Source organism: Lissotriton vulgaris, chromosome 8 (genome assembly GCF_964263255.1).
Source record: "Lissotriton vulgaris chromosome 8, aLisVul1.2, whole genome shotgun sequence".
NCBI classification, from domain to species: Eukaryota; Metazoa; Chordata; class Amphibia; order Caudata; family Salamandridae; genus Lissotriton; species Lissotriton vulgaris.
Genome location: NC_141696.1, coordinates 356696263 through 356723267, shown reverse-complemented (window position 1 = coordinate 356723267; position 27005 = coordinate 356696263). Strand labels below are relative to the sequence as shown.

General features: G+C 49.3%; 1 protein-coding gene across 10 annotated transcripts in view; it reads right to left on the bottom strand.

Annotated features, from left to right (window-relative positions):
* CASK (calcium/calmodulin dependent serine protein kinase) overlaps positions 1–27005 on the bottom strand; it is a 1261401-nt gene that overhangs the window by 179408 nt on the left and 1054988 nt on the right. For all 10 annotated transcript variants that reach the window (XM_086934112.1, XM_086934115.1, XM_086934119.1 and 7 more), the window contains one exon: positions 3680–3876. In XM_086934112.1, the coding sequence (XP_086790238.1) occupies positions 3680–3876 (197 nt within the window). The remainder of the gene's footprint in view (positions 1–3679; positions 3877–27005) is intronic.

Below are 27005 nucleotides of genomic sequence, written 5' to 3'. Positions count from 1 at the left end.
TAGTATAGTGAAACATGCAAGTACATTTTAAGTGGTGGATAGGTTAGTCAATTATTTGGATTTGGAATGATAGCAGAAGGATAGAGGAGGAAAAAGGTTTGTATTTCTATAGCGTTTGTTGACGCACGCTATTCAGGAAGCCCCATAAAGGATTAGTGGTGAATAATAAGGTGAAATATGAAGTAATTTCAGTGGTGGATATTAGTTGGTTATTTGGAGTGAGAAGGATAGTGGAAGGATAAAAGGGGAAGAAAGGTTTGCATTCATACAGCATTTGTTCCCCCTAATGGGTGTTGAAGCGCTCTTCTGGCCACTCCGGAACCCATAAAAGATTAGTGTTGAAAATTAGTATAGTAAAATATGAAGTGATTTGAGTAGTGGATATGTTATTCAGTTATTTGGGTAGAGATGGGTAGGTGGCGGGATAGAAGAGGGAAGAGTTTTGTATTTTTATAGCGCTTGCTACCCCTGATGGGGTTTTGAAGCACAAGTAGCAGGCTAGTGTTGAATTAGTATTGTGAAACACAAGAGTAATTTTGGTGGTGGATATGTTAGTCAGTTTTTTGGATTGAGAAGGGTTGGGGAGGGGTAGAAAAGGAAAAAGGTTTGTATTTATATAGCGCTTGTAACCCTGATGGGGAGTTGAGACTCTTTATTGGATAGTAGCACTCTATTCTGGAACCCAATAAAGGATTAGTCGTGAATTAGTATAGTTGAATATGGAATTTGAGAAGTGAACATGTTAGTCGGTTAATTTTGATTGAAAAGGATAGTGGAGGGATAATAGAGTGAAGGATTTATTAATTTTTTTTATTTTATTTATTTTATTTATTTTTTAGGTCTTAGCAGTAGGAAGAGGCTTTTGGATGGGTAAAAATTAGTTTTGGAGGGAAGAAGTCAGAGGGAAGAGTTTAGAAAGGTTTGTTTTAGGGGATCGGTATAGTATAAAGAGGTATCAGATGATGCAAGGAGGGGTAGAGTAGGAGAGAGTCTAGAAAGGGTTATTTTGGCAATCATAGTAGTGGTATGGGGTTTGGGATAAATGGGAGAGTGGATGTAGAGGATATATTGATAGATGTATAGGATGAGAGATAGGGTAGTGCATTGGAAAGAGTAGTAGAAAGATGCCATCTGGCATGTTGCACTAGCAGGATGCAGGAGGCTATCAGGCCCAGGAACCGGAGGGTCATCTTGACTGAAACCTGGGATAGAGGCTGAAAGATCGGAATCATAGCCTGAATATCCCGGACTCGCTGCTTGGGAGGATAAACCAGAAACCGCATCAAATCCAGAACCTCTCTGATGAAGGGGAGCTTCTGATAGGGACCCAGGTGCGACTTTGGCATGTTGATGGAGCACCCCAGCAAATGCAGGAGGTCGGCCGTAGTCTAAAGGTGGGAGACGACTGCCTGGGGCGAACCCGCCTTCCACAACCAGTCGTCAAGGTAGGGGAAGACCGACAACCCTGACCTGCGCAGAGGAGCTGCGACCATCACCATCACTTTCGTGAACACCTGAGGGGCACTGGTAAGGCCTAAGGGGAGCACAGCAAACTGAAAATGCTCCTGGCCTACCGTGAACCGCAGGTAACGCTGATGGGCCGGCAGGACGGGGATGTGAAAATATGCATCCTGCAAGTCCAATGCTACCATCCAGTCTCCAGGGTCTAGGGCAGTCAAAACCTGAGCCAGAGTTAACATCTTCAACTTCTCCTTCCGGAGAAAGCGATTGACGTTCCTGAGGTCCAATATGGGGCGCAGGCCTTCTTTGTCCTTTTTGGGGACCAGAAAGTAGTGGGAATAACAACTACGACCTACTTCTGGCCCAAGAACGCGCTCGATGGCCCCCTTACTAGGGGCACTATACTATAACAGGGCTGCCATGTGTGTCAGTGAGAGTATGGTCTTTGGGGTTATATGAACATGAGTGCATATGAATGGGATACATGTGTAGAGTCTGTATTGTACGTACTTGTAGTGCAGGATATACCTTTCGCTATATGTGGCACCAATACATGTATAACACAAACATTTTTGTTTTTTAAATGGGAGAAATTTTAAGTGCAGAAAAATATTCTGCAAAAATGTTCAGCTAATGGAAAAATGTTTCTGCACTTTAAATTTCTCCCACTTAATATAATGTCTGTATTTTTCACTTATAAATATGGCACTGTGACAGTAACATTAAACTGAAGAGATAACTGGGTTTATATGGATTCCATGAAACTCATTTACATAGTCTCCCATTTCCAAGTGCCAAATTTACAAACACCAGGCATTTTGCGCCCAGTGGCCTGCAGACATGGTGCCACATTAACAAAAGAAAAATACATCTGTGTAAATGGGAGGAATTTTAAGTGTAGACACATGCTTCATAACACATTGAGACGTACTTGGCTTAATTGAAAGTGGAGAAAAACATCAAGACTAAGGGCCTGATTTAGATTTCGGCAGACGGGTTATTCTGTCACAACAGTGACAGATATCCTGTCTGCCGATATATAAATCCCATCGGATATTACGGGATTTATATTTCGGCGGACGGGATATCCGCCACCGTTGTGACTGAGTAACCCGTCCGCTGAAATCTAACTCAGGTCCTTGATGTTTCATAGAAACATTTTTCCTCACTTTAGATTTCTCCCATTTAAAACAATGACTATTTTTCAGTTATAAATATGGCACAGTGTCTACTAGCCACTAGGAGCAAAAGGCCTGCTGCTTGTAAATGCAAAAGTTTGAAATGGGAGAAAAATAAAATGATGAGTTAATTATTAAAATAACTTCATTTGAATTTTCTCCAATTTGAAAGCATTATAAACATGATTTTGTTCTCATGCTCCAATATTGAGCCAACAAGGTTTTCTATTTAAAAGTTAAATACTTCAGGGCTGCAGATCTTCACCTATGTTCCCTAGCCAAGCCCATAAATCTGACAGAGCACTGCTCATTATCAGGCTCTGCTATCTGCAGCCTGACGATAATGTAAAGAAAACACATCCTTCCCTTAAACTTAAATGAAAAATCAGAACCTGTGAATGTTCAAAATTTAACTCAAGGCTGCCAGCTACTCAGAAGGTGTCTAGGAGCTACTGGTAACTCCCAATCGACTGTTGGTAGACACCTGCTCTAAAAGTTGACTTTTACTTAATATTTATTAAAAATCCTACTCCACTATTGAATAGGGTGTTAATAACTATCAAAACAGTGATTTAATTATATTTCTAGGTGACCCATTTCCCAAGATGCAGTATTAGTACTTAATATTGCATACCAGTGTTTCTCTAAGAGACAGCTAGTCTTTCTATAATGAAAATAGCTTTCATAAGATAGTCACCATAAGGAAGTACTAACTTTACATTTCTACCTGCCCTAGAAAACAACATGGTATAGGGTCTGCATCACTGTGATAGGGGAAAGATCCAGAGAGGAAGCTTTTGGGACATGACTAGACAGGTTAGTAGGGATGTAATTGATACATTGGGGAACATACTGTAGGTAAAAACACAGCAAGAAGAAGGTCAGAGCATATAATTTTTGAGTTAAACTGAGCACAACATCAACAAATAACGAGCAAACTATGTTTGGTAGACTATGATAACAAATAAGAGAACATGAAATACACTGCCCATATGGAAATGTCGATTGAGAATTTGTAGCTTATTTAGGACCCAGCTTACCATTCTTGAAGCTCAGGAGAAGGAATGAGGCCTGCTGTACCGTTTTTCGAGTTTTCCAGTTTACCCTGCCACCAATTATGATCATCCTTACTAATGATCTGGATTATATCGCCCACTCTAAATCTGATGCCAGCTTCTTTGCAGGGTATGAGGTCATCTTTTGCTGGATCATATTCGAATTGTGCCCTTACATATATCTAGAAAAGAGAGATGTTTTAAAAATAAACTAATATTTGAAATATTTGGAGAACAATTGAAGACTAGATCTAATTTAAACTAGCATGCCAGGTGAGAGGAAATGAAATGTAGTAGCATAGAGGGGAAACAAAGAGGAAAAAGAAAGAGGAACAAAATGGATCTAAACTCTGTTTTCAAGTGACTTCAAAAGGATAGAGTAACATATTTCAACCAAAACCGAGCACCCCAAGTCTCTGGTTTTGGATATTAATGCTGAAATGCAAACTATTTATTCGGTGTCCATTATAGTCCTTCCACTGTGTCAATTGCTCTTTTGATTACCATCCTGAATTAACTTTGCAATATGAAGAGCAAGTAAACTGTTCCAGTAACTCCTGAATAGAAGGTCCAACCACATAGCCCTAAATGTTGCTTTTGGATACTATTGTGCTCAGCCCAAATGAGAAGTGATTAAAGCCTAAAGCTTGAGAAGGTAGTGACTACAGTAATCCATGAAACACACAGTAGGGAAAAATGACCACGAACCATGTCCTGGACAAAAACGGGCGGAGCCATTCAAATTCCACAAAAACGTTTTAGCTCTTCTGCTTGCCCAAGTACATACACACCGTACCAATATACTTTTCTTAACCACACTGAAGGCTCATCTACTTGCTCCCCTTGATTCAGACAAAATGCTGGACCAGGTTCATCTCTGTATATGGATATGTTCTTTTTCTTTCTTATTTTGTACTTCACGGAGAGTGAATGCTTCGGCAAGCTTGCTACGGGCACATTCAGAAGCCACCTTTGTATTTTATTTCTAGTGGTTAGAAATGGCTCTATCAAGCAAGCTCCCCATCTGTGGCCAGGTACTCGTACGGGGGGTTGATTGGGACACCCAATGCCTGTGCTTCATGTGGATTATGCTGCCTGCAACTGGTTTCTCTCTCCCAGGTCACCCATTTCTATCAGTACAGGCAAGCTTGTTGCGTAGGAGAACTGCAGTACATTCATATTTCCTATGCTTCTTGTCTTATTCCACGGATACTCCATCCCGTTTCTGGGCAAGCAGGGCAATGTCATTCTAATTGCTTTTAAAGTCTAGAAGCCTGGGGCCTCAAAAGCTTGGCATTTTTTTAAAAGTCTGAACTTAGTAAAGAAAACTCTATTACCCCACCTAATTTTGATTGGCAGGAGTAGTTCTTATCTGACTTTGTAGATGAGCTGCATCTGTTAAAATGGGCAGGTCTTTCCTCATTTTGTAAGCGAGTGCAGCAGCAAGCTTCATTCCTTCATAGTAGTGGTGTGTGGGGGTGGGGAAATCTGGTATGCCATCACTGGAGACATTCTCCGAAACTGGAATGTCAAGTAAGGACAGCAGATATTTCATGGATGAGCATTTGAGAAGGAAGACAGAAGGGTCCTTTTTCTTGGCTGGGTCTTCATAGGCGTATCTTTCTCTGAGCAGCCTTTTCATCGAGAAACTGTTAATAATATAGTATGATTTAAAGTGTGATATGTGGCTGATAAGCATTCAAGTTTTTTTTTGTTTAGTCCCTTTGGTGGCAGGAAGAGTCGTGTTAACATAAGTGTAGGGGCCAGTATAGCTGATTCACTGAACACATGTTTAGAGACTGCTACAGTTTTCGTGAATAATTGGCTTTCTTTTCATGGTAATGAAATTATGCAATTATTTTGTGTTTTAAATTGTGGCAGATTGTGTGCCAGAAGCGATTTGGCATTTCAAAAACGAGTTTCTTGTTTAAGAGGCATTTTGACACTTCAGACTAAAAGCTCCACATTTTGTCATTTGCAACAATTTTATTTTTTCTTACATTCTGTTCTCTGCAACAACCAAAGTCAAATAATTCATTTGGATGTACAAAAGTAGTAAAGATCTTTGGTAATGTGGGAGGTTGGTTATCTTCTTGCTGGCCTAGCCAATGATTGGGTTGCTTGTTTTTTCTACTCCTTTACTTGATTTCAGATGCATGGTATCTTTATTGAGATTGCTTATTTGGAGCTTCTGAATCTTTTTCAATCATTCCAGTCCATCAGTGTTTAATCCTCTGCTGAGGTTGTCTGTATGTTTGTTCTCATTCTTTTCCTAGCTCTTTACTATTTTAGGATTACTTGACTCTCTCTTGGCTGTGTGCTGTGAAAAAAATTGAATTGCCTGTGGACAGTCTGGAGATGTACTACTCTTGCCTATCCTCCTGACAGACTGGTAATTGGAGTAAGCAAGACATTTCAAAATACATATTTGTTGTCTTTTTATACATTTTTATTGATTTGCTGTACACTTTTACACCATTAGTGTAGCAGAATGGTAACACTGTATAACAGAAGAGAAAAAAAACTGAAAAAAATGGAAAAGAGGTGAGCCACTAATTATTACAACACCTGAGGGACCCCTACATTTACCTGTCACTGCGTATATATCCACTTGGGCCAACATCTGCCTTACATATTTATTTGCGGGATTCCTCTTGACAAGGGCCAGCTCAAACCCATATATATAAATGAACTGCTTGTATCAACTGATAACCAATGGTGCGTTCGGTCATAGCCAATGTCGTGCAACTAGGATCCTAGCAGTTGAGATCATAAAGAATGTAATACCTTTCACTTCCAGGGAAACTTCCCCTAAAGTACCAGGAATAATCAGCTGAGGCGATGGAAAAATAGAACTTCGAATAATTCTGGAGAGCTCATAAAAAAACCTCTTTCCATTAATAATGCCGTGCCCAACATGAGCTGACAATATGCACAGTATCTGCATCCAACTCACCACAGTGAAAACATTCACAGCTTCTTAGACAAGCCCAATTGAATGATCAATTTGGGGGTATAATAGATATCATGAAGAATCTTGAAATGATGGACTTTCAGCCTGGATATATTCACAAATTCATAATTCAACTGGAGGGATTCCGTGATTGTTTTGATACCCACTTGTACTGACAATTTACAAGTCCATTAAGAAACTATAACAGATGTATTTGCTGACTGTTCCCAAATAAAAAACTTAGACAATTGACTAATCCTACCTCTGCAGCATGCTCTGCACAAATGTTCAACATATGTAATATGATTCAGCATCCCTGAATCTTTAACTTAATTACGAAAGACACTATTAATCAGTAAAAAAAAAATTCATGCTGGTGTTCGGAACTCCAAATTAAGTGACTAGACCTGAGAAGGGTGGAACCTGGGATTTCCCCAAACAACCTGACCAACAGATTGCAGTCGTTATCTAGACCAGTCTAACAAAAACTAGTCAGAAGAACAAAAAAGGAAAATCTGCTTTAAACAAAAGAGACAAATACTGAGTAAGAAGGGCAATTGAGAATTTATCCTTGAGTCTTCAGCAAACTTGATGAAGCACCAGGAGGATCTTAAAGTGCGTATGCTTGAAATATGATTCATCGTGAAACAGTACCCGTGGCGCATATTCAAAATATAAGTACCATAAATACCAGGACTCATGAAAGATCATCACTTGAGACATGCGCTCACAAAGGGAAGCCTAGAAATAATACTTTTCACAACAAAGGCGCTTATATTGCCAGATGATCTGGGCCCAGACCTTTCTCTCCGAGAAAATACAGCAGCTGTTATAGAGAAATGGCCCTTATATATATATATATATATATGGTATATAAATAGGTATAAATATTTAGGAAGGATCACTATTTTGATTACATTTCGGCAAATGAGACCTAAAGTTAACCTATTACAATGCTCAGAAACAAGCCTTGGTTTCTCTACAACAGGTTCATAATTAAGTATCACAATGTCCTTTACCAACGGTTAGAGCCAAACTTCCAAACATTCTGTAGAGAACGATAAGCTTGATGGCCCATCAACACTAAATCTTCCCAATGACGCTCCACTTGAGAACACTGGTGCCCTAAGCACTCCTGCAATGGGCACATGTGTAACTTGGGGGTACTATGGAAATACAGGAAGCCATCATGCTGAGGAGAAACATTACTGTCCTGGCTGTAACTTGTTGTCCTGGTTGGAGCAGAGGGATGAGCGACTGTATCCTGGTGGTATTTAGCCATGCCCACCTCTGAGCTCACAACTGCCCCAGAGAAGGTTGATTCTGGAGGGGTTGTAGGTTTGATTTTGAGGCGTTGATAGTAAAGCCTAGTTCGTGAAGTAGATTGATGGTGAAAGTAGGGTGTTTTTGGCATTTATAACAGGTCGCACTCTTGATGAATCAATTGACCAGATAGGGGAAGACATGGTTGTCTTGTCAGTGTAGGTTAGAGGCCACGACTGAAAGGCACTTGGAATACCCTGGGAGTGGTAGCGACTCCGAAGGGGAGCACTTTGTACTGATAATGTTGTCTGCTGACTACATTTCTGAGGTACTGGTGATGTGCCGGATGGATGGGAATGTTGAAATTGGTGTCTTTGAGGTTGAGTGCAGCCAGGTTGCAGCAGTAGGATGACATCCTGGAGACTGAGCATGTGAAAGTGCTCTGAAAGAATGTACTTGTTTAAGAGTCTGAGATACAAAATGGATCTGTGTGACCCATCCTTTTTGGGCATCAGAAAGTATAGAGAATAAACTCCTTTGCCCTGTTTATGGTGAGGGACGGGATCTAAGGCTCCTTATTAGAGGAGAGATTGTACCTCTGAAGGTGGGAGACGACAGCCTGGGGCAAACCCGCCTTCCACAACCAGTCGTCGAGGTAGGAGAAGACTGAAACCCCTGACCTGCGCAGATGAGCTGCGAACACCACCATCACTTTCGTGAACACCCGAGGGGCGCTGGTAAGGCCGAAGGGGAGCACGGTAAACTGAAAGTGCTCGTGGGCTACCGTGAACCACAGGTAGAGCCGGCGGGCCGGCAGGACAGGGATATGGAAATACGCATCCTGCAAGTCCAACGCTACCATCCAGTCTCCTGGGTCCAGGGCAGCTAGGACCTGAGCCAAAGTCAGCATCTTGAACTTCTCCTTCCGGAGGAAGCCGTTGACGCTACGTAGGTTCAAGATAGGGCGTAGGGGAAGGAGCTTCGCGGGCAAGCAAGATGGCCGCGTAAGCTCGGAGCTCCGGAGACCCTCCGACCCTCCGCACAATCCTGATCTAAATCCTGTTCCACAGTGGTGGATTCTTGTTGGTGAATGGTCGTAGAGACGGGATCTGCTGTCCGATCCAAAATCCGACACTCATTGACGAAGATACGTCGTGTTGAAGTTCCGTGCCAGGGGCGGACCATTGTCTCGGTGATGGCCGACGGCTGCGACACTGAAGTGCATGACTGATATGCCGAGTGAGTGACTCCTGTTTCAGCCGGCGGAGTAAGCGGAGTTGCGGAGTGCCTATTGCTGACTGAACATCTGCGGCTGCTACGCTCCACACTTGCTTGGGTACTCGTAGGGGTTTCGGTGTGCCACCCTTTGTTCTGTCCCTGGCTCCAACATGGCGGGCAAGGGCGACCCCGACAGAACGGCGAACCGGGTCAGCAGGAAGACGGTCCAACCCCAGACCAACAAGATTGACCGCTACGCCCAGCAGAGGACCTCGCCAACTGTGGCCGCTCATTCGAAAGACACTCTACGTGCGGGTTCGCCTGATGAGACGGAGCCGACACTCCGGGACATCATGGGGGCAATAGCTGGCATCAGAACGGAGATGCACAAGCAGCACGAGGTTCTGACGCACAAAGTCGATACCCTGGCGATCGGCCTCAACCTGATCAGGGCCGATCTTGGCAAAACCAATGATAGAGTGAAATCACTGGATATTAAAACTGCGAGCCTCATGACTGATGTCTCGGACCTGCAGACGGAGGTCCGGAATTTGAGGTTGGTCAACGACCTATTCTCAAAGCGGCTGGAAGACTTTGAAGGACGTGCCAGGCGGCAGAACGTTCGAATCATTGGGGTTCCGGAGGGTGCAGAGGACTCGGCCACCGACCTCTTAGTCGAGGACCTGATAAAGACTCATCTGGCCCCTGCGGGCCTCAGCCATTTCTTTTCGGTCGAGCGGGCCCACAGAATGCCGGGTGGACCGCCGAAGTCGGGCACCACGCCGCGACCCATCATTGCCCGCCTGTTCAATTTCAGAGATCGAGATGTGATCCTACAGGCCTCGAGATGGCATGGGCCCCTCAAGTTCCAGAACGCGGATGTCAACTTTTACCCGGACTTTACCAGGGCTGTTCAGAGACAGCGTCAAGGTTTTGCGGGAGTGAAGCGCCGTCTCAGAGACTTGGGAATGAAATACTCAATGATGTTCCCCGCTAGACTGCGTATTGAGCACGATGGTCGTGCTGTATTTTTCGACATGCCCGAGACTGTAAGTGACTGGCTGGACACCTTGCCGCACAGCCGCGAGGAACGAGAGAACACTCGGAGGGTGCCTCGGGAGGCCCCGATCGTCAGGAGTAGTACTCATTTCACTAACTTTGTCGGTCGGTGTTCCTGTTGACTATGACCTACAAGCCCTACTGTAGCACTTTATTGTGAATATCCTTCTTTTTAACATGGAGGGTGGCGGGGGGGGACTGCGTGATCTCCTTTCTCCTCTAGGGTCTTCTTGTAGTTTAGTTCATGGGGCGACAGGCACACTGCTGGTTGGGGGGGCTAATTAGTCTGCTGCAGGGGTGCAGGGTGGGGGGTGGTGTTTGGGCTGGTTTTGTTTGCTTTCTTTGTTTCTTCTTTCCTTTCTTAACCCCTTTACTGCTAAGGCTGTTTTCTATCTTTTCATTGAATTTCCATTGAAATCAATGGAAAGTCCATGACGAGTTACCCTTGTCATTAGCGGCGAAGAGGTTAAGGCAATGCAACGTCTGCTCTAATTCTTTTACTGTGTCTATGAGGCCTACTGGGGTCGGCGGAGGCCCGGGATTTGACGATTGGGGGTAGGAAATTAAAAGTTCTTTGTTGGAATGTTAATGGCTTGGGTGACCGTATCAAGAGAGGGGTGGTTTTGCAATTGTTTAAAAGAAGTATGCCTGATGTTATTTTGTTACAGGAGACACACCTGGTGGGGAATACGTGTCGTGCGCTCAACAGGAAGGGTTTCAAGATGGTGGCACATTCAGGGTTCTCTTCGGGGTCCCGGGGGGCAGGGATTATGGTGCGCACAATTCTCCCATTTGAGATTGACTCCAGTGTCGTGGATGAGAGGGGGCGGTACGCTGCCGTCACGGGGAGATGGGAGGGGCGGTCCCTGACTTTGGTTTCAGTTTATGTTCCCTCGGGGTTACAAAACAACACCTTTCAGGACCTTGGAGGCGCCATTTGAGCCTGCCCGAGGGGTTGCTTATTGTGGGTGGCGATTTCAACTCAGTCTGCTCGGGGACCTTGGACAGACATCCGCCTAGAGATCTCCGTAGTTCACAATCCTGGTTGCCCGATTTCCTTGACACTATGGGACTGATCGAATGCTGGAGACTTATGCATCCCACCCAGAGTCAATATTCGTTTCATTCTGGGGCGCACGGTAGCCTTTCTAGAATAGATTATGTCCTGGCCTTGGCGGCCCATGCGCCGGCGATTTCTGAGGCCCGCATGCTGGCACGAGGCATTTCGGACCACTTCCCGGTGTGGGTGTCTTTTGACTTCGACATTGTGGTTACATTGTGGTTACCGAGGGGCCTGTAGTAGTCAACCCGTGGTATTTCCGAAACCCGAAGACGCGCGGACTCCTGGCCAGAGCCATTGAGCTCTACTTTACTGAGAATACTGGGCCGGTCGCGTCAGCCGCCACCTTATGGGAGGCGTTCAAGACGGTTCTGCGCGGTGAGGCCCTCGCCCTCATAGCGGACGTCCGCAGGCACAGGGATGCCGACATGGTGCGCATCGAGACAGAGATCATGGAGCTGGACTCCCAATTAGAAGCGGGCCCGACGCCTGAGTTGCTCCATGCCCTCTCTCTTAAGCAATCCGAATATCGTGATCTTGCCTCCGATGCTGCCACCGTTATGGGTAGGGAACAGCAGGGTAGAATTTATGATGTCGGAGACAAGGCGGCCTGTGACTTGCTTCGACTCTTTGGTCAGTACTCCGGCCTGGTTATTAATTGGTCGAAGTCGCACTTATACGTTCTGAGAGGGGGGACACCTCGTCTTCCGAGGGACTGTGGCTTACAGGTGGAGAGACAGGGATTCAAATACCTGGGGATCTATATCTCCATTGACCCCAAAGCACGCTATGAGAACAATTTGCTTCCCCCTCTTCTTCGTCTCCGACGTGATGTGGAGGGGTGGCGTAAACTTCCTCTCTCCCTGCTTGGGCGCGCGGCGTTATTTAAGATGATGTCCTTGCCCAGATTCCTGTATGCCCTGCAAAATACACAAGACCCGGTCCCGGCCAGATACTTTAGCGAAATCGAGAGCTTGCAACGTGCCCTGCTCTGGGACGGATGGCCACGCATTGCTATCACGAAGCTTACGCTCCCGTGGTATGATGGGGGAATAGCTTTACCCGATGTGCGGAGATACTATTGGGCCTCCCAGTTGGCGGCCATTAATCATGGCCTATACGGACCGGCGGATAGTCCGGGGTACGCCATGGATCGGTGGCTCCTGGATGGCGGGAAATATCATCGGGCGCTGTATACGAGATCTCTTGATAGGCGGATGTCTGGGCCAACGAAAACCGCTGTGCACATCTGGAGAACGATCACAAAGGCACAGGGGTGGAAGGACAAACTTACAATGGCAACTCCACTTTACGACTCTGAAATTCTGGGTAAACTGTGGCACACTAAGGGGTTTGATAAGTGGGACATGATTGGGATCTCTAGGGTGGAGGACATGATGTTGCGTGGGGAGGTGAAGTCTTTTGCCCAACTACAGACGGAGTTCCAGCTGGGTGGAACGGAATATTTTCGGTACGCCCAGCTGCGACATGCACTCCTGTCCGCCAGTCCGGAGAGTGCGGCAATCCCCGAAAGCTCTCCCTTGGAAGACCGGGTACTGGATGGTCACATGCCGGACAGCGCTATCTCTCTGACATATAAAAAACGGATTAATGTCTGCACGGATCTTCTTCTGGGGGTAAGAGAGCAATGGGTACGGGACGGGATAGAGATCGACGATGAGGACTGGCAATGTGCTGTGTCATCCCCTAAGGAGGTCGCTATCCCCGCCCGTCTTCGATTGGTGCAACTAAAGATCCTGCACAGAGTCTACGCCACTGGCCCCAGATTAATACATATGGGACTTTCGGTTGATGGCCTCTGTCGGCGTGGCTGTGGTGCTCTCGCCACCTTTATGCACATTATTTGGGAATGCAGCGTGATAGCTTCCTACTGGAGGCGGGTGCACATGATCATGAGTGAGGTGACTGGGGTAGAAGTACACGCGGAGGCCCGGAGATGCCTCTTAAATATCTGGGGCCCAACAGATCACAACACTACTCAAACCCAGTGGGTAACCCTTGGGAACATGGTCGCAAAGCGGGACATTGCACAGATGTGGGGGGGCAACAACAGCCCCGAAAGTGGTACAGTGGAAGGCCAATATGGATTGGTGTATGTTCCGAGAGAAGACTGTGTATGTGGCCAGGGGTAAACCCAAAAAATGGCAGAAGTTGTGGGGGGCTTGGAACGAGTATAGGGGTGACATCTGCATACCGCCGGAATCCGTTCCACTGGAAGAACACTTGTCCCCATAGCCATAAATCCAACTGACGGTTCTATGTCCCTATTATCCTGTGCTTCCTTCCCCCATCGGATCTATGTATCTATATTGTTTTGCATATAATTGTTATCATTGTACCTAGCTGACTCCTTGATTAGGCCTCATTGCATAATGGGTTAATTGCCTTCTTTCTTAGCCCCTCTTTCTGTACTTGTTCCTTTTTCTTATAAAATATAAAAAATGAAAATTATAACCTTCACTCGTTCTGGTACCGTGCTTCTTGCACTCTGATTTGCTGCTTCTGGAATTGCTGCCTAGCCTCCGGGATGTAATGCTGAATAGCTGTGTGCACTATTTGAAAATAAAGGTTTTAAAAAAATTAAAAAAAAAAAAAAAAAAGATAGGGCGTAGGCCTCCTTTGCCCTTCTTGGGTACCAGAAAGTAGAGGGAATAGCAACCAAGTCCTACTTCTGCCCAAGGAACGCGCTCGATGGTCCTCTTGGCAAAGAGGGCCATATCTTCCTCCTGCAGAAGTTTCAAGTGATCCTCAGACATGCTGTGGAACTGCGGTAGCATGGCTGGAGGGGTCGTCTCGAAGGGGAGGGAGTAGCCCCTTCGGACGATTTGCAGCACCCACCTGTCTGACGTGATGGTGCACCAGTGGAGGAGGTGATGGCGAACCCTGCCCCCCACTGGCGTCGAATGGGCCTGAAATGCCGGACTAGGAAGGCTTAGAGGCAGATGCTGCGGGAGAGGATGTGGACTGACCCTGCCGTTGTCCCCCGGCGGTAACCACATCCGCAACCGCGTTGAGACTGGTTCTGCGGTCTGTGGCTGGCTGGACATGTGGGGGCGCCCCTTCCTTGGCCACGAAAGGGGCAAAAAGCGGAAGTTTGCTGGCACTGGCCTAGGAACAAGGACTTGGTCATAGCCCTGGAGTCCTTGAAACGCTCAAGTGCACTGTCCGCTTTGTCGGCAAAAAGGCGACGGCAATCGAAGGGCATGTCCATGAGCGAGGCCTGGACATCCCCCGAAAAGTTGTCGGACCTCAGCCAGGCATGGCGGCGAACCGCCACCATTGTTGCAATCACTCTACCCAGCGAGTCTGTGGAGTCAAGTCCACATCTAATTGAGGACCGTGCTGCATCCCAACCTTCCGCCAGGGCTTGGGCGAGCTTTGCTCGGGCCTCCTCCGGACACTGTGGCAGCACGTCCGCAACCGTATCACACAGAGCGTGGGTGTAACGGTCCAAAAGGCAGGCGGTGTTGACAGACTGCAGCCCCAAACTCAGAGAGGAGAATACTTTCTTCCCAAATTTATCATACCTTTTGAATTCCCGATCCAGAGGAGCGTTCAGGAATGCGGTCTGGGACGTAGAGGCCTGGATCATCAGGCTCTCGGGGGTGCGTTGCACGTACAGAAAGCTAGGGTCGCCCAGGGCCGGGCGGTGGCGTCTGGCCAAGTTTCCGATCCACAGGGAGGCCTGTGGAGGGCTTGGACCAGGTGCCCAGCAGAACGTCAGTTAGAGCTTCGTTAAACGGCAGTAGAGGCTCCGAGGAGCTTGCCTGCGGTTTAAGCACCTCGGTGAGGAGGTTAGTACTCACGGCCACGACAGGGAGCTCAAGAGCCCAGGCTGCCCTGTTCAACACCACGCTATAGGCAGCCCCCTCCTCCGAAGCCACGGAGGGAGGAGAGACAAATCCAGTGTCGGGCGAGGTGTCCAGACTACTGGCCTTCCTTAGCTCTTCTGCCCAGTCCTGACTCAACTGGCACTGAAGTGCCAGAGGGTCCTCAGACCCCTCCCAGTCCTCCTCGTCATCCATCTCCTGATAATCAGGTAAAAATGATGGAGCCAGGTCGACGGTCAAGGCCTCACCCATTGGCGCCGGAGATGGCGCCGGTCCGACCCCGGACTGAAACTGGGGTCGACGTTGTCCGGAGATGGCGCCAGGAGCGACACCCTTGGGGTCGGCGCCAGCGGAGGAGTCGTAAGGTCGACTGGCGATGGCCCGGATCCAGGCCTGGATCCTGCGGAGCCCTGTGGCGTCGGGACCGGAGTCGTCAACAGCGCCGGGGTTGAAGCACCAGACGGGCCCGGAGCCGCCGGCCCGCTAGGGCTCCCAGTCAGACCTGTGGGGCCCGAAGGCACCTCAGCAGGTTCCGACGGACAAAAACGTGATCTCATGGCCGTGAGCAAAGCGCTGACCTCCTCCGGTGTCGCGTGCAGCCCAGGGACCGGCGGGTATGGAGCTGGACGCGGCACCTGCGGCTCCGACGGTGGCGATGTCACCCGAACCCCCGGCCGCAGTCGGAAGAGCGATGACGCCTCTTCGACTTTTTTCAAATGCCTCAACTTACCTGAGGACTTGGAGCCCGACGAGTGGTGGCGGCTCATCGAGCGGCGATGACTGCGGTTCCGCGACAGGTCCCTTGACTTCATCCTCGACCGGGACTTGGAGCGGCGCAGAGCCGACTGCCGGAGCTCGAGCAGCTTACGGGACCGCTCTAGTCTAGCCTTCCAGGTCAAGGCCCGGCAGTTGGGGCACGACTTGTCATCATGGTCGGCCCGATGCAATAAAGGCACCGACGGTGGGGGTCTGTCACCCACATCAGGCGGTGACAGCCCTCGCAAGGTTTAAAACTAGGCATCCCTAGCGGCACCGCGAGTCGAGGGTCAACTCGAAAAGTGATCAAAAAGTTAGTCAAAAATTGACTAGAGTGCTGCTCTTCCCGGATCTGCGCTTGCTGGCACGGAAAAAAGAAGAACTGACGTCAGCGCGCGAGGGCGGCGTCTAAATACTCCGACATCATCCCGGCGATCATGACGCAGACAACGGGCGCAGACAACGGACGCAGACAACGGACGCAGACAACGGACGCAGACGACGGACGCATACGACGGACGCAGACGACGGACGCAGACGACGGACGCAGACGACGCGCCAGGGTACTGCTGACTAAAACTTTCCAGATCCAGTGTGACGCCTGGGGATATTCTAAGGTAAGGAATCTAACACTAACCTATTTCTTTAAGCTAGATTCCTTACCTTAGAATAGATACCCCAGTAATACCAACCCCGGTGGTTGGTCTGCGAATAAGATTACACCAGAAAGTCACAGAGAACAGAACGGCCAAAGAAGCCATCTCTACAGACTGGACTGTCAAGGCAGTAATGCTTGGTAAACGTGTGCAGCGAGGCCGAAGTAGCTGTCTGACAAATGTCCTGCAAGGGAACACCGCGTCCCAAGACAGTAGTGGCTACCGTTGCCCTGGTAGAAAGGGCACGCAGCCCCACAGGAGGCTCCTTCTTAGCCAACTAGTAACAGGCTTTGATGCAGAAAATTACCCACCGAGAGATGGTCCGTTTGTGCATGGCCCAATCTTATTGGGTACCCACTTAGCCAACAAAGAGCTGGTCATCCACCCAGAACTGTTGTGTATGCTTCAGATAGAACTAGAGTGCACATTTAGGGTCCAGACGTTGGAGCCTCTCTTCCTCTTTTGAAGGATGCGAAGGCGGAAAGAAGGTGGGCAAAGTGATGGTCTGCCCGATGTGGAAGGACGTGACAACGTTTGCAAGAAAGAAGGACGGGTCCTTAAAATCTCCTTGTCCGGTTGAACAGAAAGGAAAGGAGGATTGGAAGAAAAAGCCTGGAGTTCACTCACTCTTCTGGCAGAGGTGATAGCTACCAGGAAAGCCGTCTTGAGAGTAAGAAGACGCAAAGGACCGTTATGAAGCGGCTCAAAGGGAGCACACATCAGATATGTCAAGACATGGTCTAAGTACCATTGAGTCATGATGAACGGCACAGGAGAAAACATGTGCCTAATCCAGAGACTTTGCTGTGCACCATGCAACAAAGTTGTTCCACCTGCAGGCGTATACTCTTATAGTGGAGGGAAACCTGGCTGCCAGAATGACAACACAGACTTCGGGAGGAAGATCGAAAGCTGTGAACTGTTGCTGCTCAATCACCACGCATGGAGATGGAGGCTGGACAGGTTCGGGTGGAGGACAGTCCCCTGCTGCTGCAACAGAAGATCCTTCCGTTGAGGCAGTCGGATCGGGGATCAATCGCCATGCTGAGTAGCTTGGGATACCAGTATCTTCGTGCCCAATCTGGAGCCACAAGAATGACTTGGGCCCGGTCATGCTGAATCTTCTTCAGCACTCAGGGCAGAAGTGGTATAGGCGGAAAGGCGTACAATAGACCGCAACTCCACTCGCGATGAAAAGTGTCGCCGAGCGAGTGCCGCCTTGGAAATTTCAACGAGCAGAACAGATGATATTGCGCGTTCTCTTCGGTGGCGAATAGATCTAACCAAGGCTCTCCCCACTGCTGAAAGAGACCTTGCGCCAAATCAGAGTCCAGATGCCATTCGTGAACCATCATGCACCAGCGGCTGAGTTAGTCAACCCTGGCGTCCAGAGAACCTACCAGGTGTTGAACCACCAAAGTAATGCCTTGATGTTCCAGTCATGTCATGAGGCGCAGAGCGTCCTGAAATAGGGTCCAGGGCCCCACTCTGCCCTGTTTGTTGCAATCGGTGCTGCCGCGTCGGATGCAGGAGGCCATCAGGCCCAGGAGCCAGAGGGTCATCCTGACTAAAACCTGGGATATATGCTGAAAGATCGGAATCACAGCCTGAATATTCCGGACACGCTGCTCGGGAGGATAAACACGAAACCGCGTCGAATCCAGAACCGCTCCGATGAAGGGGAGCTTCTGAGAGGGACTCAGGTGCGACTTCGGCACGTTGATGGAAAACTCCAGCAAATGCAGGAGGTCGGCCGTAGTCTGGAGGTAGGGGACAACTGCTTGGGGCGAGCCCGCCTTCAACAACCAGTCATCGAGGTAGGGGAAGACTGACACCCCTGACCTGTGCAGTTGAGCTCGACCACTGCCACCCCTTTTGTGAACACCCGAGGGGCGCTGGCAAGGCTGAGGGGAGCAGGGCAAACTGAAAATGCTCCTGGCCTATTGTGTCCCGCAGGTAACACCTGCAGGCCGGCAGGACAAGGATTTGAAAATATGAGTCCTGCAAGTCCAACACTACCATCCAGTCTCCAGGGTCGATGGCAGCCAAGACCTGAGCCAGAGTCAACATCTTGAACTTCTCCTTCCAGAGGAAGTGATTGTCGTTCCTGAGGTCCAAGATGGGGCGCAAAGTAGTGGGAATAACAACCATGTTCTACTTCTGGCCCAGGAACACAATGACCCCCTTGGCCAAGAGGGCCATGACTTCCTGTTGGAGAAGCGCAAATCGATCCCCCGACATGCGATGGAACTGAGGTGGCATGGCTGGGAGGGAGGGGGGGGGGGTGAGACTCGAAGGGGAGGGAGTAACCCCTCTGGGCGAGTTACAGCACCCACTTGTTGGAAGTGACATAACGCCAGTGGGAGAGGTGATGACGAATCCTGCAGCCCACTGGCGTTGGTTGCCCCCCAAAACTCGGACTAGGAAGGCTTTGAGGCGGATGCTGCGGGAGCGGAGGTGGACAGCGCCCTCCACGGCCACACTGAGTTTGGTTCTGCGCAGGCTTGTGACTTAACGAGCGGGCAGGGGCGCCCCTTCTCTGGCCATGAAAGGAACAAAAAGTAGACGTGGCTGGGCGTGTGGTGGAGAGACCCAAGGACTTGGCCGTAGCACGAGAGTCCTTGAAACGCTCCAGCGCACTGTCTGCCTTATCGCCAAACAGGCGAGTAGCATCAAAAGGCATGCCCATGAGGGAACTCTGGACATCCCCCAAAAATCCAGTGGACCGCAGCCAGGCATGGCAACGTAGGGCAACTGTTGTGGAGATTGCTCTAGTCCAGGCCACACCAAATGGCAAACTTCGTGGCATACTTTCCCTCCTGCCACCGCCTGGGAAAGCACAGCCCGAACCTCTTCCAGGCACTGGGGCATAGTCTGCACCACTGTGTCCGACACAGCGTGAGAGTAGCTATCCAAAAGGCATGCGGTGTTGACTGACCGCAGCCCCAAGCTGGAAAACAGCCTCTTGCCAAACTGCTCCAGTTTTTTAGATTCCTTATCCGGCGGGGCCGTAGGAAACGTACTCAGAGAAGTGGACGTCTGAATGACCAGGCTCTCCGGAGTGGGATGATTTGTCAGAAAGGCCAGGTCACCCGGTGCCGGGGGATGACGCCTGGTCACGTTTTTATCCACAGGAACCCAAGTGGCTGGTCTACACAAGGTGCCTATCAAAACATCCGTTAAGGCCTCATTAAAGGGGAGCAGAGGTTCCATCGAACTTGCCGCCGGCTGAAGCACCTCACTAAGGAGGTTGGTCTTGAGAGTGTCAGTAGGCAGTTCAAGATCAAGAGCCTCGGCGGCTCTACGGAGCACCATGGTATACCTAGTGCCCTCCTCCATGATGGCTGGAGGAGACAAATCCAGGCTCGGAGGAGAGGTCAAGGCCGCCTGCGTCCGTAGAGTCTTCCACCCACTCATTTTCAGACTTGCACTGCTGTTCAAGAGGGTCTTCTGACCTCTCCCAGTCATCCCCCTCCTTTACGGCCCGTGGGACGGGTGGGAGCAGCGGGGGAGGCAAAGGGGAAAACTCAACGGCGCGGCTCCATGTCCCAATTAGGGTCCCAAGTAGGAGCAAAATTGCCCGGGAACTAGGGCAAGGGCAGAGGTGGGACAGATGGAACCCATGGCGGCGCCGGGAACGGAGCCGCAGGGGGCGCTGGGGCAAGAGCCGCAGTGGGCGCTGGGACAGGAGCTGCCGGCAGAGGACCCAGAGGTAAAGGGGCAGGAGCAGCCGCCGGAGCGGACGGCGGAGGAACTTGCAGCGCCGGGTCCGGAGCAGACGGCGGCGTTCGAGGCAAGAAAGGGCCCTCAAAAGAGACTGCAGGGCCTGAAGGCGCACCAGCGGGAGCCCTAGGCCTGAATAGGAGGTCCATGGCAGCAAGAAACCCTTGCACCTGGGCCGGAGTCGTCCACGGACCCGGATAAGATGGGTAGGCCATGGGATTCTCAGGCTCCAACGGAGCCGCAGGGGAAGGACCCCTGGTCCCCTCCTCCGCATCTGGAGACCGACGAGGGGACATCGGAGAGCGAACGCACTTCTTCGACTTTTACTTATGACGTCTCTTACCTGATTCCGAGGGCGAAGACTTGGACCCGCAATGATGATGGCTCCTCGGTCGGTCCCTCCAGCGACCCCTGGATCACAAACGGCGCGGAGAGGACTGCCTGGCCTCCAGCATATTTCGGGACCGCGCTCACCCAAAGCCTTCGGAGTCATGGCCAGACAGTCGGAACATGACCAAGAGTCATGGCTGCACTCCAGACAGTAGAGATAGACGTCATGGGGGTCGGCCACTGACATCGTACGGCAACAGGCACCACAGGATTTAAACCTAGGCATCCCTTCGTGGCACCAGGGGTCAAATACTCATAAGACGTAGAAAGAATAGGCTCAAAAAAGTTAGTCAAAAAGGTACTAGGGTACGTGCTGTAACCAGATCTGTACCTGGTGGCACGGAAAAAGAAAGAACGGACGTCAGCGTGCATAGGTGGCGCCTAAGTAGTCTCCGTGATGTCATCTCGGCGATTATGACGCCAGCGATGGACACGGAGCCGCACAACGCCACCTACCGACGCGCAGGGGTACTGCTGACAAAAAACTTTCTGGATCCAGTCTGATGCCTGGGGATATTCTAAGGTAAGGAATCTTTCAATAACGTGTCTCTTTCAGATTCCAAGACCAACACTCCAGAAAGACACGTACAGCGCGAACACTAATAAAAAGGGAGCATATGTCAATTTGCAAAATTACTCCAGTAAGTGGAAGCAAGGAGGAACCTATGGACAACTTGCAACTCAGAAAAGCTCCCACATACATGAAGATATTGGTGCAGGACACGCAGCCTCGACAAGAGGTGGTGACATAGGAAGAGGATACCAAGGTAACCGGCATGTAGACATAAATGTATAAACATACAATTATGTAGACAGAACGAGCCAGGAGCATTAACATGTATATATCAGACCATAACTAGAACAGTAAGGGCAGGTGGGAGCTGTTTTGGAAGAGAAGACCATGAAACCGCCAAAGTAAGTGGATGATCATGGCGAAAGCAGAGGGCACCAAGAAAAAAACATAGAACACCGTACAAAGGACCACGAAGCGACGCATGGAGCCCACAGGATCTCCAGGGCCAGGTGAGATAAGCAAGGCTATATAATAGCGTACAAGTACCCCATATAGAGTATGAATACCCCAAATAACGGGGAACACCTCTTAGGGCAATAAGCCAGGCCAAACGAACGTAGTAGCGAACCAAACCAGTGAACTGAGTTCTGAGCCATAATGACATTACTTAGCTGAGCCACCGACCGAATAACACAGTCAAAGGGCACAGCAACCTGTGGAACACGGCCACAGAAGGCCAACAGGCAGCTGAAAGCAAAAAGCATCCAAGGGATGCCAATAATAGGGTAAGCTCCCTCGACCACAGAAAAAGAAGACATAAGGCTAACTGCCCATGTTAAACACAGAGCGCAACTGAAAGTACCACAGAAGACAGGCCTAAAAGGACCTAAGTGGGAGGATAAAAAGCCCGCCAGGAGCCAGTGAACCGCCGACTCGGAGTGAGCATCAAAGAGCAAAACCCCATCAAAGGGTAAGTCAACCAGTCACTCCCGGATATTTTCAGGGAACACGCTATCTCGCAACCAAGCGTGACGCCTTAAGGCAACAGAACTCGCCATGGCTCGGCCCAAAGAATCCGCTGTATCTAAGGCTGAATGGATTGTGAATTCAGCAAGGTCGCGGCCATCCTGGATGAGGTGAAGGAGATCATTGCGAGCACCTTCGGAGGTGGCAGTAAGCAAAGACTCTGCAGATTCTCACAGGGCAGAGGTAGCCCGAGCCAAAACACACACTGTTTAAGGACCTAGTGGATGCAAACACGTTCCTACCCCATGACTCAAGCCACCTGGACTCTCGAGAGGGAGGAAGCATTAGAGGGGGCAGAGAACGAAAGGCAGTCTGCAACACAAACCCTTGCGCATCCGGGTGCACTTAAAGACAGACTGTATCATGTGGAGCTGGGTGGTGGCGGCGCAAAACTGAACGAGCCACCGGGTCACCCGAAGCCCTCTTGGGTACCTGGGTCCGACCTGCATCATAAAGGGAAGCCTCAAAAGGCAAAAGCGGCTCAACATTTTCAGACCCACAGTGGAGGACCTCAAGCAAGGCGTCCACAGACAAAGGTGTAGAGGGGGGTTGCATATTTAAAATGTGGGTGGCCAAAGAGCTGCACCAGCCTCGGTAGCCCTCCGCGGAGAGGAAAACAGCTCATCAGTGGGGGAAGGTTGTAAGCTGACCCTTCCTAGACACAATGCCCAATACCTCATGGAAGGAGGCTTCATGGAAGAATGAAGATCCTGACGGGGAACCTGGGGAGGCGACCAGCCTGCCGGATCTGGGAGGTCCTGAGGAGGCTCCACAAATTCCAAGGGGGCACTGGTAACACTAGCTCCAGTGACGCCGGGCGGGAGATCGGCGCCGAACTGTCTCCGGAGGTCTCTATAGAAGAGTCCAGAACTCTGCGTCGACACGGCACCGAAACGACAAGTATTGGCGTCGATTGTGCCTCGTCAGACGCAGACTCTGCAGCATCCGGAGTCGAGACAGCGCAGTCTGGAGCCAAAACTATGACAAGCTCACCCTCTGAAGAAGGAGAGGGCGCCGTGCCGGAGAGGCAATCTTTCGGCGCCGGCTCGCCTCATCCAGAACAGGCTCCGATTCCGGAGAAAGGAGCAGAGACGGAGCCGAGCCTTCGGTGCCGTGACGGCGTCGACCCAGGCTCCAGACAGGTGGTCGCTTGCCCGCAAGGCTGGGGTGTGCTCAAGTCAGGGCTATGAGCACCGGTAACCTCCTGTGGGGCTATGTGGCGCGACAGAGGTGCCGTGGGTCTAAGAGGGGGGACCCAGCTGGGTCGCGCCTTAACGACTCCATGTGGAGCGTAGAGGTGGCCCCAATCGGGCCCGCCCTAACAACATCACATCTCGGACATTCCTAGGAAGCAAGGGCTCAATTGGCACCAGGGGCGAACCCGCCGGTGAGTCTGTCGGAGACCCCACAGGTAGCGGAGGTCCCGAGAACGCCCAGGAACGGGAGAGGACCAAAGGGAGGCCTGCAAAGCCCTATCAAAGGCCTCCATTTGGGCCGAGTCGCCCCCACACCCGGAAAGGGCGGATAGAGGGGGGGGGGCGATAGTTGGGAGCGCACGACCCGAAAGTTCCAGGAACCAGTGCCCCTGGCGACAGAAGAAGGCGAGGTCGAAGACTTACCAAGTGGAGAATGACGGCCCCAGATCCCAGAGGGTGATTGACAGCGGAACCAAACAGTAGAGGGACCTGCAGTTGACAAAGAGGCCGGGGGAGGGGGGGGGGGGGGGGTGACTCCAACTGGGACAGCCGTGCCGAGAGAAGCTTCATACGGCGCTCCCGCCGAGACTTCGGCTTCAGACGTTGGCAGGCTTCACAGCCCGTAGAGTCATGGTGCTCCCCAGACACCACATACAAATAAGATGTAGATCAGTCGCGGACATTTGCCGTGAACAGGAATTACAAGATTTAAAGCCCAAAGGCATTGCACACTGTTCCCGACGCGAAGCGTCGAAAATGAGGCCTGAAATCAGGCCAGAGGAGCTCTCTCCGGATCCGCGTTGTACATGGAAAAGAAGGAAACTGACGTCAGCGCGCCAGGAGGGACTTATATGACCTCGCTGATGTCACATACGTGGAAGACGTCAGGGCGGGGTCGTGTGACACCGTCCCCTGGCACGCAGAAGTGGTGCTCCAAAAAATATCCGGATCCAGTCTCACTCCTGGGGATATTCTAAGTTAAGGAATCTGCGGCTAGATGACTATCAGATAAATGTTTTTGTAAGTACTGGTGATGGAAAAATGGCCCGAGTCATTTTTCCTGTTGTAAGTACCTTGTTACAGAGGTTAACATGGTAGGAAGTTATTGATTAATAACTATTGATAGGAGAAGACTAGCCTGACCATTCAAAGACTTCCCAGAAGGGTAGTAGTAAATCCAACAATATCATATTGTTGAATCTCTCCTAAAGTGTACATACAAGAAGTTATAAGACTTTCTTGTTTGTAAGTCCAAATTCAGCCTTCCAGTGGAATGCCCTGATTGGTCAGAGTTAGGTGGACTAGCCAGGCTGCTTTGAAGAGGTGATAAAGAGCCCCTGGGGTTACCAACTCTGCTGGGAGGGCAGCGTGTTGGTCCATAGGAATTTCACGCCAGGGGGGTGGAGTCGTAAACCATGCTCTTCAAGCCAGGGGGGTGGAGTCGTAAACCATGCTCTTCAAGGGCAGAGGGAGGCCTGGGTGTCAAGTACACTTTTACACTCTTGACCCAGAGTCAGGGCTAGGCTTAAGGAAGGTATGTGCAGATGGTAGTGGGAGAGTCTAGGGAAATAAGCGATCCCTGGGGGTGTGTTTAGCCAGGTCTTGACTCTCTGCTGGAAAATCTGACATTATGGATTTGGAAGATGTGATGCACTCTGGGACAAAATAATGCCACACTCTACAGGAGGTGGTCATCGCCTTGAGGAGTTACCCTGCTCTCATTGGTCAGACGTGACCTGCTGCTTGACCCAGAGAATTTTTAAAAAGTATCTGAGAGGGGTAGAGCCCTCCGTATCTGCTGCTTGAAACTTACTGAAGCAAGAAGTGCCCTGCTGAGAAGTTTTGCTGTGCAAAGATTTCTCAGGCCTGAACTCTTAAGACTGCACCTACTGAAACTGCAGCGCTGTGGATTACCTTGCTGCTAAAGAACTAAAGAATGGACTCCCTGCAAGCTACAGGTTAACAGAGCTCACCTGGACATCCCCGCAAAGAATTCCGGCCTGGAGTACCAGTGGATTTGTAAGGGTTTTGGTTAAGTGGATTGCGGAATTGAAGTTTCACACTTTCAAGGACACTCTTGGAGATTCCAGAAGCTTGGATTGTGTGTTGGATACTTTAGGACCCGAAAGCAGAAGTTCTAACTGGACCCCTCCTGCTGGAGAAGGCACACAGCACATTTGGTGAGATTCTCCGGAACAATTTTAAAGGTGTCCCTGTCAGAGAAAACGAAATGACTAAAAGGGGCAAGCTTGATTCCTAAGCACTAGAAAGTGACTAAACGTTAAAAATTAATATCTCTGGTTCTCTACAGTGGATTCTTTTCGTTTTGGTGTCATTTAAAAGATAAAAATATTACCTATTTTTATAAATTGGTGTTGGATTTGTAATTTGTATTGTGTCTTAATTATTTACATATATGATAGTGGGTCAGTAACATCTGCAATTCTGGTGCTTGCTCAAGAGCATGGGGTAGCTCAAACTCATTTGTTCTACTGTGGGGCTCAAATGCATCTCAACTTGTGAAACTACAAGTGGTGGTCAGTCTTACCTTATGGTTTGAAAACTGTGGTAGACTGCTCTCCATATCTACATCCTCAGAACCTTCTTACAGCAACGGTTAATGTCCTGCCAGATTCCGGTGCTCTTCTTATCAGTAGCATGGTTGGCAAGCTTTGTAAATGTCGCTCAGTTCTGAATAATGCTAATTATCACCACTCTTGAAACTCATATAGTATTCAATCTCCTGGTTTAAACATTCCTTAAGCTGTTGATTTGGTCTTTGTGGAAACTCATATTTGTGTCACCTCCTTAGCAACACTTCTAGATGTGTGCCTATCATCTCGTTTTTCAGGGGCAGTTTTTCGATTGCAGCATTGCTAATACAACCTTCACTCAGATACTTTCCTCAACTCTGTGTTTCCAAGCAGATCATAGCAGTTATTAGATATGTTTCATGTATGCCAAGGGAATCTGTCGGAAGACTTCACACAGCTTTGTATTTTGGCTTACTGTTATCGCAAAGACACAGGGAAAAGTGATAGTGTCCCGATTACTTGGAGGTGATCTTCATCACAAAGAGTTCAATTCTTACTTGTCACAGTAATTGTTTGTATTGCTACATTCACTGGGAGCAGTAGATGTAGGATTCCCAGGAGAGACGTCTGGTATGTAGGTCTTTAGGCAAGCATAGAGGCTATAATTATATTGTAAAATGTAAGAGCTAGATGTGCAGTTGTACTTTGAGGAATATGACAAGAAAGAGTAAATCTCTGTGTTATGAAAACTGTTGTAAGTAATGACAGCAATAGAAAGCATTGATTACCACCCTTCAGCAAGGTTTTAAATTGGCAGGAAATACAAAGAAGAATCCAGATAGGAATGATGTGATTTGGTAAAGTTACTGTCATGGGGGCTCTGTTAATTTTAGTCCACATGCCCACTTTCTTATCAACACTTGGGTATCATGCCACATGGATGGGGGCATAAATCCTGCTACTATATTAGTAAAAAACAAAAGCCTGTATCCCTGGTATTGTGCATATGAGCCTTCCTTTGCATGCGCACATTTCTTTACCTACTCTTTTGTCAGTCGTTTCTCCTGAATGAGGATTGAGCCATTAGCAGAAGGGTCTAAATAATGTCAGGC